We start from the raw sequence: 16,358 nt of genomic DNA on the forward strand, positions 1-16,358 counted from the left end.
ACACATACACATACACAAATACTCTTACTATGAGTTACATTCCAAAAAGACTGAATTTATTACCTGTTCCTAAGCCTGAGGCACTGTTAACTAGAATACAGGACATGTTATGTTTCAAAACTAGTATACATGCTCTGCATTTCTATTGGCATTCACAAAATACAGAAATAACCCTGGCTGCAAATGTGAGGTAGTGGCATGGAAATACTTTATATGAACTGGTGTGGCCAACTGCATGTGAGGTAGGATCAGAGACATGAGTCTTTTGACAGTGATCACCTAGTGACTTTGGTGTACATAGTCTCATGTGACTGGTGGAAGGGGGTCCAATGATGTTTCACCTACAAAGAGGCAAAGAAGGAACTCAGGACTCAACAGCCTTAGAGACATATATTAATAGGAGAGAATACCACCTACCATCCTTGACACTTTAAAAGAAAACCCAGGACCACATAACCTAGAAGAGAAAATTGTTGACATAGAAAGTACACAACTCAGAGCATTCTAAAGGAAAGAATTTCTACCAGTGTAAAAGACAGCCTTAAAAGAAAATATGTCAGCCATAATACTACCTGGAAAAGAGGACCTTTTTTGGACCTTATTGGAGCACATTCAATCTTAATTAATTGGTATGCTTGTCATCCTGGACTAGCATATACTCCTTCAGCTTAATTGGCCAGGTGTATTTCTATATTACCTTCTCTTTCCTCCTCCATTCCCCCCACCTTCTCCACAACTGGGATTCTACAAGGGCTAGTGTAGAGCTCTCTAAAGAGTCAGAGTACAAAGCCATGAAAGTGGTTGAAAAGCAACAAAGCTTTGGAAGAGAAAGAGGCTTTTAGGTCACCCCCAAAGCTTTAGAAAATGCCAGGGAAGAGGGCACCAGGCTTGACACAGAAGCTGTTGGTTTCACACAGGCCAACTTCTGAATATGTTTTTGTTTAGCCCCAGCAAGACACATGGGCCTAAATTAGCTTTCAAAGCGCACTTGCCTTTTGTGAAGACAAGTCACAAATCACAGAGCATGTAACACACTTTTACTTGCACTGACATCTAAAGGAGACATGGGCTGCTGTGACTGGTGTTGAAACCAATACTTCCTATTTAAGGGGAAGGCACAGACTGTCAAGTCTCACAGCCGGGGAATCAGAGAAGACATGTTCTGTATGGCTTGAAAATCACTTTTTTTTTTTGCATTGGAAAAGCTTCTGTTACTGCCATCAAATGCTTCGAAAATGGAACTGCCTCTAAAAGGGAAACAAACTAAGAGTCCTTTACAACCCCAAATCTTTTCCCTTGTCCTTTTTTTGTTTGGCGTCATCTAATAGCTAAGCCATTTCTTCACATTATGTTTAAAAAATAACCGAATAGGAAAAAAATTTAAGGCTTAATCCATGTCTACTTTTTGTTTATAAATGTCTATATAAAAACTCAGGTCTAGATTTGGCACTTAGAAGAAAGTAACCAGATTTGGTTACAATCACATCTGCCTGTATCATACATAGAATTCTGGGAGGGTGAGGCCTGAGGGTGGGGGAGAGATTTGGTACAACAGATATCATTAAATCATATACTTTGGAAACTGAGAGAGAAAGTGAGAATAATCTTCCTAGGAAGAAACCAATCTGAAGTATAGTATACCCCTTTTGAGACAAGTATTTTTTTTCTTACAGGAAATTTACTTTTCCCTACACAACTGTTTTTATAAAATGCCACTTTATAAAATGCTCTCAGAAAGATTTCCCAGTGGTACATCAAAGCTTAATAGCATCAAGAAAAGGTGTTATGTGTTTAATAAAATTCACTATGTAACAAAGATCGGACATAGTTATTAAACTTCTCTGTCTACTAAATTCAGGCCAAGCTTAAATATTTACAAATCTGGTTTGAAAGTAACTCATAAAAAGACTTGGATTCCTTCTGGTTGGAAGTGTTCAAGGAAAGATCTTGCATTCAGTGAAATGTGAAGTGTTTCTTAGACAAAATATGTCCATGCATGTTGACAGGCATGACAACTGACTTGGTAGTAATTTAGCAGTTTCTAGGGTGACTTTCCAAATGATACCTGTGCCTAATATATGTACCATAAGCTTTACGTTCTTGCCCAGTTAGTGCCAAATAGAGTTTCATGCTTTCTTTCATACAGCAAACCCCATCCTTGAATTTCTTCTTTAAAAAGCTGTTACTTAGGTTTGTTATTTAGGATTGTTTTAGTTATTACCATGAGGAATCTGTTATTCTATAAACTAATACTTAATGAATTTTTAAGAAAGGTGTTCATGTAGAATCTGAGCATGGCCACACTCCCAGGTACAGAGCCTGCCTCATGCTTGGAAAAGATAAGGAGTGACCCCAGGCCCATGTAAGCTGTGTAGGAAACAGGCAGATGTCAGGCTCATGGATGAGACAGTGGCAGGTGGTTAAATGCCTTCCTATTTAAGTCAGGCAGTCACATGAGAATGGAATTTTCTGCTCAGGGAACTGGAAGGGTAGGGCAGTGGCGGAGGGCGTCACATTTCTTTCACAGCATAGGTGCTATATGAGGGTATGAAATGAAAGCCATTAATAGATGATATTTTCTAGTACACCCAGTAACTTTCCTTCAGGAGCCTCCCCTCTATTGCTAGGCTCCTGACTACAGATAGCTACTGGGTTTTTGCCAGTGCATAAATATTTGGATTCTACTGAACTTTTTTCCTCCTTCAGATTTACAAATCCAACTGTAAAACAGGGAGGTGTTATGTGTTGAGAGTAAATAGGGGATTTTTACAAGGTTTTCCTTAGTTCCATGTATGTCATATACAGGTAACATAGGACATGCTGGGGAATAAAAATAATAAAAGACCAAACAAATTGACTGGAATAGCAGTGTTGCTCTTCACCACTTCTCATTCTAGAACTATATTGAAAAGAACTTGTCACTAATGATTAATTTTGTTTTGGATCTAAGAAATAAGGTTTGGTACTATGTGCCACCCTTGTACAGGTCTGTAGAAATAAATCTGAGACCCTTAAGCTAACTTTTTATAGGATTTGCAAAGGTCATTTGCCTTTTTTATTTCTCTGAAAAGACCTTAACACACTATCAGAAATATCATACTAGTTAATAGACTATAAAATTCAGATTGAGATATGGGAGAAAGCCCTGGGTATAAAGCAAGATCCAGAATAAACTCATTTGTAGCAGATGATTGGTATTGTCATCCTCTTTGATAACTTCCTTCACAAAGCCAGGGTTTAGATGGAGCTTTCAGATCAAAATGACTTGTACAAATCCCAATTTTTTTCCAGAAGTAAGAAGTAAAATGACAACTGGCAACATCTGATGATTTATGTTATACAAGCCAAAGACCAAACAGTGGAAAGAGGGGATGAGAAGATACAATAGGAAATCACATTGATGTTTTAAAATTATAGGAACAAGGCAGCTATCAAGGAGAGATAAGTAGAAAAATGGCCCCTATTTACATATAAAGAAAGATAACCAAAATGACTTAGAGTTCTTCCTCTAAATAGGAATATTTTTTTATGTCCATAGTTTAGCTAGGGGTAAGAAATCAAGGAACTATCCTTGGTCTTCTCTGCTACTTCTAACACTTCGATTAAAAGATCCCTCTTTCTTATAGAGAAAAGTAACAAATGAGGTGATCCTTCAGAGATGTCTGTATTTACAAATGGATATGGTAGTAACAGAGGTGGCTTTTTCACTAAGACATCTAATTTTTTAGCTTAAACCAGACATATGGTATACAGAATAGACATCTTAGGTGAAGACATGGATGCTATTGGCAATGGGAGTTCTGAAAATGCTGACAATATGTACTGAACGACCCAAACTACCCAAGACTCACCTTACCCCAGCATGTGGAAGTGGATAAACTATGACTGGATATCCAATAGGAAAGTGTACAGCGTGCATCAACCCCAAATGGGGGAAAGTTTGGTGTTTAAACAACACATCCCCTTCTCCCTGGAGTATTTGGGCATGCTTTAAGAATAGACTTTTTTCAAAAGTCTACATTAGCACAAGGTGTTAAGACTACCAGATTTTAAAAGTAGTGCCAATTATGTCTAAAAATCCACAAACTTGATGTGATGTCTAGGGAAGTAAAACCACTGGACTTCATAAAAAGACCTAAGAAGAGGGACTTCCCTGGCAGTCCAGTGGTTAAGATTCCATGCTTCCACTACAGGGGGAACGGGTTTGAAACCTGGTCAGGGAACTAAGATCCCACATGCCACGCGGTATGGCCAAAAAAAAAAAAAAAAAAAAAACGACCTAAGAACAGTCCTGTTTTAGGAAAACTTAGATGAGCACATATGCCATGTGCAAGCCAGGGTTTAAAGCACTGAGATTTTCAGTTGTCTCCTGAACTGATGTTGAGAATGCTATTGATCAATATTATTAATTCAGACCTCACTATTTTGGAATTGATCATTTTAGAATGTAGTGGATTTAAGTTTATCAATGGGCTATCTATGAAAAGGGATTTGGCTGAGACCTAACCAGGGTGTGAGTTGGGGAAAACAAGTGTTGTAACTTAAGAAAACTATTTTCTTATATGTTCTAAACCACCAAGCACACATGGATCTTTTTTTTTTTTTTTTTTTGCGGTACACGGGCCTCTCACTGCTGTGGCCTCTCCCATTGCGGAGCACAGGCTCCGGACGCGCAGGCTCAGCGGCCATGGCTCACGGGCCCAGCCGCTCCGCGGCACGTGGGATCCTCCTGGACCGGGGCACGAACCCGTGTCCCCTGCATCGGCAGGCGGACTCTCAACCACTGCGCCACCAGGGAAGCCCGAAAAGCAATATTTTTAAAGCTAAATCCCATTCTAGAATAATAACATATTCTTTCTCTTGTCTATATTCTGGCCTGCTTGACATGCATATACTGGTTGCTTAACTAGTAAAGGCCCTAAATCCCCTTCCAGACTCTTAACTGGGAGGAGGGGTGCCCTGGCCCTGCCCATTTAATCCAATCAGAAAAGCAGCACAGCCTTTTTTGAGACAAGGATCATTGTGGGTGTTGCAGTTGCACCTAATATGGAAGCAGATGAATAGCTCACTGTTGCTTAGAGAAACCTGCCTCCTTGGTGATGGCCTTAGAGAGTCCTGTGTCTTCAGAGATGCCTGTGGTCCCAGAGAAGCTCATGGCCCCAGAGACGCTGATGTCTTCATAGAAGCCCATAGCCTCAGAGGTTCCCGTGTTGCCAGAGATGCCTGAGACCCCAGAGATGCCTGTGTCTCCAGAGAAGCCGACATCCCCAGAAATGTTTATGGCCCTAAGGCTGCCCATGGTCCCATAATAGTCAGGGTGGAGGTCTGCACACTGGATTTTTACTTGATCCACCTGAACTCGAAGGCCTCCTTCCCTAGAAAGAGTGCCACTCTCCATCAAGGTATTCAGGTCTCCATCAATACCCATAAAGCTGAGAGGATTGGTTAAAGGAGTTCCCAGGTGTTGAGATGATAAATGCCCTAATTGAGAGCAGGTACAGAATTCTTCTTGTGGCTCATCATGGTCTTTCACTTTCTGTCATGGGAACAAGGAATGGTTGAAAAGAATTAGAAACTGGAGTAAAACTAGGCAAATATCACATTGACCTATACGGATCCTGCCTGCTGTCACTTATATGGTAGCAAATGACCTTTTGCCCCCTCCTCATCCTCAAACATCTTTTATTCATCACTTGACATAGTGCTTTAAAAGCCCTACTACTAAAGACCCTCAAGGGTCTTGTATATATAAAAGTTCCCTTTTCTGATAAATGCAATTTTATTACTGGGAGCAGGGAGGGCAAGGGAAAGGATCACTAACATTTATTGAATACCTCCATGTGCCAGGCACTTTACATATAGTGTTTCCTTTCATACTTAAGAATCTTATTAGTTAGGAATTAGCTGTATTTTACAGATGAGGAAACTGAGGCTCAGAGAATTTAAGTCACCCCAAATTCACACATTTAGGAAGTGGTAGAGCTGGGATCTGATCCTGCCTCTCCTTAATGCCAAAGTCTATGATCTGTCTACTACTTCATGCTATCTCCAATGGATATTTTCACCTTCAGGGATAAAACAATGACTCACTGATGCTTTACAACAGTGATTCTTAACTTTTTGTGGGTCATAGACACCTTTGAAAATCTGAAGAAAATGATGGACCTTCTCAGAAAACTGCATGAATTCACATATGAGTGGATGAGATGGCACACAGTTTTTAGGTATAATTTCAGGGGTTTCACAGATCCCCTGAAGGGCATCTGTGGACATCTATGGGTTCATGGACTCCAGTTAAGAGCTCCTGCCTTAGGGTATAAGCATACCACTCTTATTTTCCTGGAAATCACAAAATCACACACACACACACACACACACACACACACACACACACACACACAGTGATAACCCTTGGAGAGAGAAACTGAATGGGTAGGTGGCTGGGAGAGTTTTTTCAACATTCCATTTTGTACATTTTTCTATTCTGCATATTCTAACTTTATACTTGTACTGCCTTTTTTTTTTGAATGTCAACAGGGTTATCTGTTGGGCTGCTTTTGTTTATCTTCTCTGTATTAAAAAAGGAATGTTAATAATAGTTATTATTTTATTATTTTTTTGCGGTACGCGGGCCTCTCACTGTTGTGGCCTCTCCCGTTGCGGAGCACAGGCTCCAGACGCACAGGCTCAGTGGCCATGGCTCACGGGCCCAGCTGCTCCGCGGCATGTGGGATCTTCCCGGACCAGGGCACAAACCCGTGTCCCCTGCATCAGCAGGCGGACTCTCAACCACTGCGCCACCAGGGAAGCCCAATAGTTATTACTTTAAAAGGAAGCTTTACTTACTTTTGAACTTTAGAATCAGAAAGTGATCTGATTCTATCTAGAATGAATCTGATTCTCTTAGGAATTAGGCAGGAATAAGTGAAAGGGCTGGGTTTAGAATAGGACACCTGCTCGGGAGACCTTGTGGAGAAGGTTGCTAATAGGTAAAAAAGGAGGCAGGAGACATTAGGAAAAAGGTTTCCTACTTCTCAGTTCTGCCTAGGGCTTGACCTTCCTGGGGCTGCTTGTTTCCTTTGTTTCCTATGATTTTAAGTTATGCTTCAGTTTTTTCCTTCCTCTTCCCCTTCTTCTTTTTTTTTTTTAATGGAAACAAGTAATTAACTGACTGTTACCTGCCAAGAGGACATTCAAAAGTTTAGGATCTGATGTAATCACAATACATTTATTTTCACAATAAAAGGATATTTGTTTACTTACAGTGAGCAGAAAAGCTATGCCTTATCTGGTCAAAAGGAGTTTCACACCCAGTACCTAAACAGCACACCCTTTCCAAGAATTCTTTTCTAAAAAATATCCCTCCCCTCTACTTCAAACACACCCCTAGGAACCTCTGGATTCCAGAAGCAGCTCAGCATTTTCCATTTATTGAAAGGAAATCCCTGTTGACTTCTTTAACCTCTAATTAAAAACAAGTGTGTGACTTTAGTTTTGCTGGTACAACGAGCAGAGTTTATAATCTACATGGGAAGGAAATCAGATTTTTTATAAGGTTTTCCTAATTGGAAATATAACAATTTCATTGTTCTCATTAGTACACCCAAGAAGTTATACTTATTGATGGATAACAAATACTTGTATTACTTCCCTGTCATTCCCTCTTGTTCCTCCTAATAATTCCATCCAGATCCAAAAAGGGAACCAATCCACTTGTTTAACTGAGTGTTATATTTGCCACTTAATATGGAACGTAAAAAAAGAGTTGTGCCTTAGAGCTTTATAGACACAGGATGCTTGGAATGCAGAGAGTATAACAAGCCAGCCAGGCAGCTTCTCACAAGTACCAATTCAACTCTCAGTGGATTGGGCCTACTCAGAAGGGGCAAGAGGTTCTCATTTTGAGATTTAACTCTTCACCTTTTCTAGTTTGTGCACATCTGCTTCCAGCATTGATCTCTGCTTCTTAATTTCCAAGAGGCTCTCTAGCATACTCTGCTTGGGCTGCAGCCCTTTGTCAAAGTAGTTATACATCCCACACCAGAACCTTGAATAAACAAAAAGAAAAAAAGTGGGTTAGCTTAGCTGGAGAAATAGATTATTTATGTTTTCCTCATGTCAAGAAAATATTAGCCTGGTAGGTAGGCAGATCTCAAAAGTAAGGTAACTTTGATGACATTAAAAAGACTGGACATGCTCATAATTTAAGAGTAAAGTTCCTAGCAGAAAGATCTCTGCTGAAGACAGGCTTCCTAAAGTCGTACTGAGCTCACAGCCATCTCTAAACTCACCCCTTGACATGGCCCTGCCCCCATAGGGACAAGACACAACTTCACCCAACAGTGGGCAGGCACAAGCCCCAGGACCAAACTTAACCACCAGGGGGCAGACACCAGAAGCAAAAGGAGCTATGATACTGCAGGCTGCAGAAAGGAGACCACAAACACAGAAAATTAGACAAAATGAGATGGCAGAGAAATATGATCCAGAAGAAGGCACCAGATAAAAATCCAGAACAGCTAAGTGAAATGGAGATAGGCAATCTCCCTAAAAATATAATTCAGAGTAATGATAATAAAGATCTCAGAAAAAGAATGGAGGTACAGACAAAGAAGATATAAGAAATGTTTAACAAAGAGCTAGAAGATTCAAAGAACAACTAACAGATGAACAATACAATAATTGAAATGAAAAATACACTAGAAGGAAATCTATAGCAGAATAAATGAGGCAGAAGAATGAATAAGCGAGCTGGAAGACAAAGTGGTGGAAATCACTGCCACAGAACAAAGAATGAAAAGAAATGAGGACAGTCTCAGAGACCTTTGGGAAAACAGTAAATGCACCAATATTTGCATTATAGGGGTCCCAGAAGGAGAAGAGAGAGAGAAAGGGTCTGAGAAAATATTTGAAGATATAATAGCTGAAAACTTCCCTAACATGAGAAAGGAAATGCTCATTCAAGTCCAGGAAGTGCAGAGTCCCATACAAGATAAACCCAAGGAGGAACACAGCAAGATACATATTAATCAAACTGACAAAAATTAAAGACAAAGAGAAAACATTAAAAGTAACAAGGGAAAAGCAACAAATAACATACAAGGGAATCAAAATAAGGTTATCAGCTGATTTTTCAGCAGAAACTATGCAGGCCAGAATCCAGTGGCATGATATATTTAAAGTGATAAAAGGGAAGAACCTACAACAAAGAATACTCTGCCCAGCAATGCTCTTATTCAGACTTGACAGAGAAATCAAAAACTTTACAGACAAACAAAAGTTAAGAGAATTCAGCACCACCAAAAAAGCTTTACAACAAATGCTAAAGGAACTTCTGTAGGAGGAAATGAAAAGGCCACAACTAGAAACAATAAAATTACAAACGGGAAGGCTCACCAGTAAAGGCAAACAAGAATTTGGTAAAGCTGCAGGATACAAAATTAATACACAGAAATCTCTTGCATTCCTTTACACTAACAATGAAAGGTCAGAAAGAGAAATTAAGGAAACAATCCCATTTACCATTACATCAAAAATAATAAAATACCTACAATAAACCTTCTTAAGGAGGGAAAAGGCCTATACTTTGAAAACTATAAGACACTGATGAAAGAAATTGAAGATGATGCAGACAGATGAACACATATACCATGTTCTTGGACTGGAAGAATCAAAATTTTGAAAATGACTATACTACCCAAGGCAATCTATAGATTCAATGCAATCCCTACCAAATTACCAATGGCATTTTTCACAGAACTAGAATAAAACATTTTAAATTTGTATGGAAACACAAAAGACCCCAAGTTACAAAATCAATCTTGAGAAAGAAAAAGGGAGCTGGAGGAATCAGGCTCCCTGACTTCAGACTATACTTCAAAGCTACAGTCATCAAAACAGTATGGTACTGGCACAGAAACAGAAATATAGATCAATGGAACAGATAGAAAGCCCAGAAATAAACTCATGCTCCTATGGTCAATTAATCTATGACAAATGAGGCAAGAATATACAATGGAGAAAAGACAGTCTCTTCAATAAGTGGTGCTGGGAAAACTGGACAGCTACATGTAAAAAATGAAATTAGAACATTCTCTAACACCATACACAAAAATAAACTCAAAATGGATCAAAGACCTAAATGTAAGGCCAGACATTATAAAAGTCTTAGAGCAAAACAAGCAGAACATGCTCTGACATGAGATTAGCTCAAGTTGGTGGAGTATAAGGATGTAAGCTCACACTTTTTTATGAGAACACCAAAATCACAACTAACTGCTAAACAAACATTGACAAAAAAATGCTAGAACTGACCGAAATGATACCCTATATCCAAAGACAAAGAAGAAACCACAATGAGATGGTATGATGGGCACAACTGTGATAAAATCAAATCCCATTCCCACCAGGTGGGTGACTCACAAACTGGAAAACAATGAAACCACAGAAGTTCTCCCACAGGAGTGAAATTTCTGAGCCTCACATCAGGCTTCCCAGCCTGGTGGTCAAGCACTGGGAGGAGGAGCCCCCAGATGATCTGGCTTTGAAAGCCAGCAGGGTTTGATCTCAGGAATTCCACAGGACTGGGGGAAACATAAACTCCACTCTTGGAGGGTGCACACATGGTCTCGTGTGCACCAGGACAGAGGGGAAAAAAGCAATGACCCCATAAAGACTGGGCCAGACCTACCTGCTAGTATGGGAGCATCTCCTGCAGAGGCAGGGGGCAGCTGTGGCTCACTGTGGAGACAAAGACACTGGCAGCAGCAGTTCTGGGGAGTACTCACTGGTATGAGCCCTCCTGGAGGCTGACGTTAGTCCTATCCAACAGCCTGTAGGCTCCAGTGCTGAGATACCTCAGGCCAAACAACCAACAGGATGGGAACACATCCCCACCCATCAGCAGACAAGCCTCTTAAAGTTTTCCGGAGCATGGTCCTGCCACCAGAGGGACAAGACCCAGCTCCACCCACCACTGGGCAGGAACCAGTCCCTCCTATTAGGAAATCACAACAATCTCTTTTTTGATCCACCTCCTAGAGTAATGAAAAAGAAACAAAAATAACAAATGGGACCTAATTAAACTTAAAAACTTTTGCAAAGCAAAGGAAACCATAAACAAAACAAAAAGACAATGCACAGGTTGGGAGAAAATATTTGCAAACAACGTGACCGACAAGGGGTTAATCTCCAAAATATACAAACAGCTCATGTAGCTCTATGTCACAAAAACAAAACAACACAATAAAAAAAATGGGCATAATATCAAAATAGACATTGCTCCAAAGAAGTCATACAGATGGCCCAAAAGCACATGAAAAAATGCTCAACATCACTAATTATGAGAGAAATGCAAATCAAAATTACAATGAGGTATCACCTCACACTGGTCAGAATGGCCATCATCAAAAAATCTACAAACAAATGCTGGAGAGGGTGAGGAGAAAAGGGAACGGTCCTACACTGTTGGTGGAATGTAAATTAGTACAACCAATATGGAGAACAGTATGGAGGTTCCTTAAAAAATTAATATAGAAGTACCATATGATCCAGCAATCCCACTCCTGGGCATATATCCAGAGAAAACCATAATTCAGAAAGATACATGCACCCCAATTGTAATTGCAGTGCTATTTACAATAGCCAAGTCATGGAAGCAACCTAAATGTCCATTGATAGAGTAATGGATAAAGAAGATGTGGTACATATATACAATGGAATATTACTCAACTTTAAAAAAGAACAAAATAGTGCCATTTGCAACAACATGGATGGACCTAGAGATTATCTTATTAAGTGAAGTAAGTCACACAGAGAAAGACAAATAACATATGATATCACTCATATGTGGAATCTAATTTTAAAAATGATACAAATGAACTTATTTACAAAACAGTTTCACAGATTTCAAAAACAAACCGATGGTTACCAAAGGGGATACATGGGGATGGGGAGGGATAAATTAGGATCCTAGGCTTATCATACACACACAACTATATATAAAATAGATAACCAACAATGACCTACTGTACAGCATAGGGAACTCTACTTAATATTCTATAATAACCTATATGAGAAATGAATCTGCAAAAGAATGAATATATGTATATGTATAACTGAATCACTATGCTGTACACCTGAAACTAATACAAAATTGTAAATCACCTATATTCCAATAAAACAAACAAAAAAACAAAGAACCTGAATCATTTTTTCAAATAAGAGATACAAATGGACAATAAGCACATGAAACTATCGTCACTACTCATTGGGGAAATGCAAACTAAAACCATAACATATCATCTCATACCCAATAGAATGGCTACTATTTGAAAAAACAAAAACAAGTGTTGGCAAGAAGGTGGAGAAATTGGAACTCTTGTGCACCACTGTTGGACTGTAAAGTGCTACAGCTTCTATGGAAAACGCTATGGTCATTCCTCAAAACAATTTAAAATAGATTAACCATATGATCCATTAATTCCACTTCTCAGTATATATCCAAAAGAATTTGAAAATAGGGTCTCAAAAATACTTTTACACCAACATTCATGGCAGCATTATTTACAAGAACCAAAAGGTGGAAGTTATCCAAGTGTCTATAAATAGATGAATGGATAAACAAAATGTGATATGCAATCAATGAAATATTACTCAGCCTTAAAAGAGAATGAAACTTCTGACAGAAGGTTCATATGGATGAACCTTGAGGACATCATACTAAGTGAAATAAGCCAGAGATGAAAGGACAGATAATATATGGTTCCACTCATATGAGGGATCTAGAGTATTCAAATACACAGAGACAGAAAGTAGAATGATAGTTGGCAGGGGATGGAGTGAGGCGGAAATCGAAAACTGTTTTAATGGATACAGAGATTTCAGTTTCGTAAATGGAAAATTTCTGGAGATTGATTGAACGATGCTTAACATTACTTAACATTACTGAACTGTACACTTAAAATATACTTAACATTACTGTTATATACTTAACATTACTGTTAAGTATATACTTAACATTACTGTTAAGTAATGTTAAGTAATGTTAAGCTTAACATTACTGAACTGTACACTTATATACTTAACATTACTGAACTGTACACTTAAAAATGGTTAAGATGGTAAATTTTGTGCTATGTGTATTTTACCACAATTAAAAAAAGTAATAGGGCTTCCCCGGTGTCGCAGTGGTTGAGAGTCCGCCTGCTGATGCAGGGAACGCGGGGTCGTGCCCCGGTCCGGGGGGATCCCGCATGCCGCGGAGCGGCTGGGCCCGTGAGCCATGGCCGCTGAGACTGCGCGTCTGGAGCCTGTGCTCCGTGGCGGGAGAGGCCACAACAGTGAGAGGCCCGCGTACCGCAAAAAAAAAATAAAAAATAAAAAAATAAAGAGTGATCCCCAAAATGCTTTACCCAGGTTCTTCAAAGGATAACTAATATAATATCACAACTAGGATATTGATATAGTAAAGATAACAATTCCCTCACCATAAGGAGTACTTCTATTGTACTTTTATAGCCACACACACCTCCGTACCCTCTATCCTCCACCCTGTCCTTAACCCCTGGTAACCATTAATCTTAACCATTAATTTTGTCTTTTTAAGAAATTTATATAAATGGAAGCATAAAGTATGTAACATTTTGAGATTAGATTTTAAGATTCATCACAATTCTCTGCAAGGTCTTGCATGTATCAATAGTTCATTCCTCTTTATTGCTGAGTAATAATCTCTGGCATTGATGTACCAGAGTTATTTTTACCTATAAACAATTTACTTGTTGAAGTAAATTTGGGTTGTTTTCAGTTTTTGGCTATTATGAATAAAATTGCTATGAACATTAGTGTACAGGTTTCTGTGTGAACAAAGTTTTCATTTTTCTGGGATACATGTCCTGGAGTGCAATTAGTGCAATTGTTAGATCATATGGTAGTTGCATGTTTAGTTTTTTAGGAAAGTGAAAATCTGTTTTCCATAGTGATTATACCATTATACATTACTGTTATATAAATGAGCTAAAGATGGTCTCTGCATAATGGCTCTATATTGTTTACTCCTTCATAGAAGGCTGGGACCTGTTAGCTGCAAAGCCCATCAGTACCAAACTCAAAATTTTACCCATCCAATTGTTTTAAACATAGCCCAAATAAGCAGTTTTTAGCTATTTAAAGCCTACTTGCTTTGCATACCCTGAGAAACTGCACTCAGTATCTGCAAGCCATAGAAAAGAAGAATTTCTGCGCAATAACTGAACAGGTGCTCTGAACCACTAGACATGTGTTGAATTCTGCCAGAGGGTGCTTCTCACCAGGGCACTGCCTAAATATGAGGTAGAAACTTAAACTTCTGGGGGAGATGAAATGGAAGGCAGGACCCTATGAAAGAGGACTAGTGCCCACTAGAGGGCAAGGCAGCACGATACCATCATGATAGTGATGAGGTTATATTACCCTCTGCTTTCCTGGTACCTACTTGCAAAAGTTAGATATAGAAATGGCACAAGGGCAGGGCCAAAAAGGAGGGGCTGGTTCTCAGTTGGATAAAGAGATATATCCTTTCCTTTTTCCTGAGGCCCAGTCTCTCCTTAAAGACCTAACCCTGGAATCAAGTAAAAAAGGGGCTGCCTGTCTATATAGAATAGATCTGGTGAGGAACAAGCTTCACCTTATGGGGGCTGAAGTTAAGCAATTGGTTGCCAGAATTGGTGGCTCAAAATGGAAAAAAATGGTGTCCCTACTAATTAGTGTGAAAGGTGGGAATGACCAACAGAGAAGGCTTTGGACCCCAGTCTATATATACCTTTTGATACAGATTTTTATGGCTTGGAGGGCTAACCATCCTATGTTAGGCCTCATAAAGGCCTAGGAAGACTGGCAATGGAAAATGTTAACTGAGGCCAAATATCTCCTCCATCAGCTGGGACGTTGGAGTGGACTTACTACGTAATATAGGATGCAGTATGGCATGAAGTATGATGACTCTGCAAGTCCAGAGGTGACTTAATTAGGTCCTGAGTCTACCTAGTTGTTTGTCAGGAGGGCTCCTCTTAAGTATAAGTTCTTTTTATGAGCCATGGCAGCTAATGCTAAAACAATTGAAGAGGTCAGAGCTGCCCTACATTTAAAAGAAACTCATGAAAGACAAACTCAGAGTTGTGTCACTTGTTAACTCTACAAACAATACCCTATTTGGCCTAAATTGAAATTGCTATCAACAGTGATGCCTCTTTCCTCTAGGCTAAACAAACCAATTACAACCAGGTCCGTGCTTAAGTGTGAACTATGAGATGAACAAGAGAGGTTATACTGGATCCAAAGAAACAAAGGGAATCCAAATTGGATTATCTCTGGTAAACTGGTGGAGTAATTACAATATTTACTAGGGTTAGATTACAATCCTCAAAATGCATCACTTTCAAAGACAGCTACCCCTGCAAAGACTACTTCTGATCTCCTCCAGTGGCAGGCACCAGCCCCCATATAGGGATCTGGCAGTCACAGAAGGGGTGGTTGTAGAAGCTGGCCCCTTCTAGTAGACAATCATACTTTCAACATATTAACTATAGTTTTTATTTTTTTGATATTGAGCTGCATGAGTTGTTTGTAAACTTTGGAGATTAATCCCTTGTAGGTTGCATCATTTGCAAATATTTTCTCCCATTCTGTGGGTTGTCTTTTTGTTTTGTTTATGGTTTCCTTTGCTGTGAAAAAGCTTTTGAGTTTAATTAGGTGCAATTTGTTTATTTTTGTTTTAATTTTCATTACTCTAGAAGACTGATCAAAAAAGATATTGCTGGGCTTCCCTGGTGGCGCAGTGGTTGAGAGTCCACCTGCCGATGCAGGGGACACGTGTTCGTGCCCCAGCCCGGGAGGATCCCACATGCCGCGGAGTGGCTGGGCCTGTGAGCCATGGCCGCTGAGCCTGTGCGTCTGGAGCCTGTGCTCTGCAACGGGAGAGACCACAACAGTGAGAGGCTCGTGTACTGCAAAAAAAAAAAAAAAAAAAGATACTGCTGCGATTTATGTCAGACAGTGTTCTGCCTAAGTTTTCCTCTAAGAGTTTTATTGTGTCTGGCCTTACATTTAGGTCTTTAATCCAATTTGAGCTTATTTTTGTATATGGTATTAGGGAGTGATCTAATCTCATACTTTTACATGTACCTGTCCAGTATTCCCAGCACCACTTATTGAAGAGGCTGTCCTTTCTCCACTGTACATTCCTGCCACCTTTATCAAAGATAAGGTGACCATATGTGTGTGGGTTTATCTCTGGGCTTTCTATCCTGTTCCATTGATCTATCTTTCTGTTTTTGTGCCAGTACCATACTGTCTTGATTACTGTAGCTTTGTAGTATAGT

The 16,358-nt window shown here is 39.5% G+C and overlaps 1 protein-coding gene across 1 annotated transcript in view; it reads right to left on the bottom strand.

Moving 5' to 3' along the window:
• Positions 1–5,065: 5,065 nt before the first annotated feature.
• Positions 5,066–16,358, bottom strand: part of MTMR8 (myotubularin related protein 8) — a 275,747-nt gene continuing 264,454 nt past the window's right edge. The window contains exons 13-14 of the mRNA XM_060292870.1: positions 7,921–8,047; positions 5,066–5,536 (exon numbers count right to left, since the gene is read on the bottom strand). Of these exons, the coding sequence (XP_060148853.1) occupies positions 5,066–5,536; positions 7,921–8,047 (598 nt within the window). The remainder of the gene's footprint in view (positions 5,537–7,920; positions 8,048–16,358) is intronic.

The sequence above is a fragment of the Globicephala melas genome, chromosome X (assembly GCF_963455315.2).
Source record: "Globicephala melas chromosome X, mGloMel1.2, whole genome shotgun sequence".
NCBI classification, from domain to species: Eukaryota; Metazoa; Chordata; class Mammalia; order Artiodactyla; family Delphinidae; genus Globicephala; species Globicephala melas.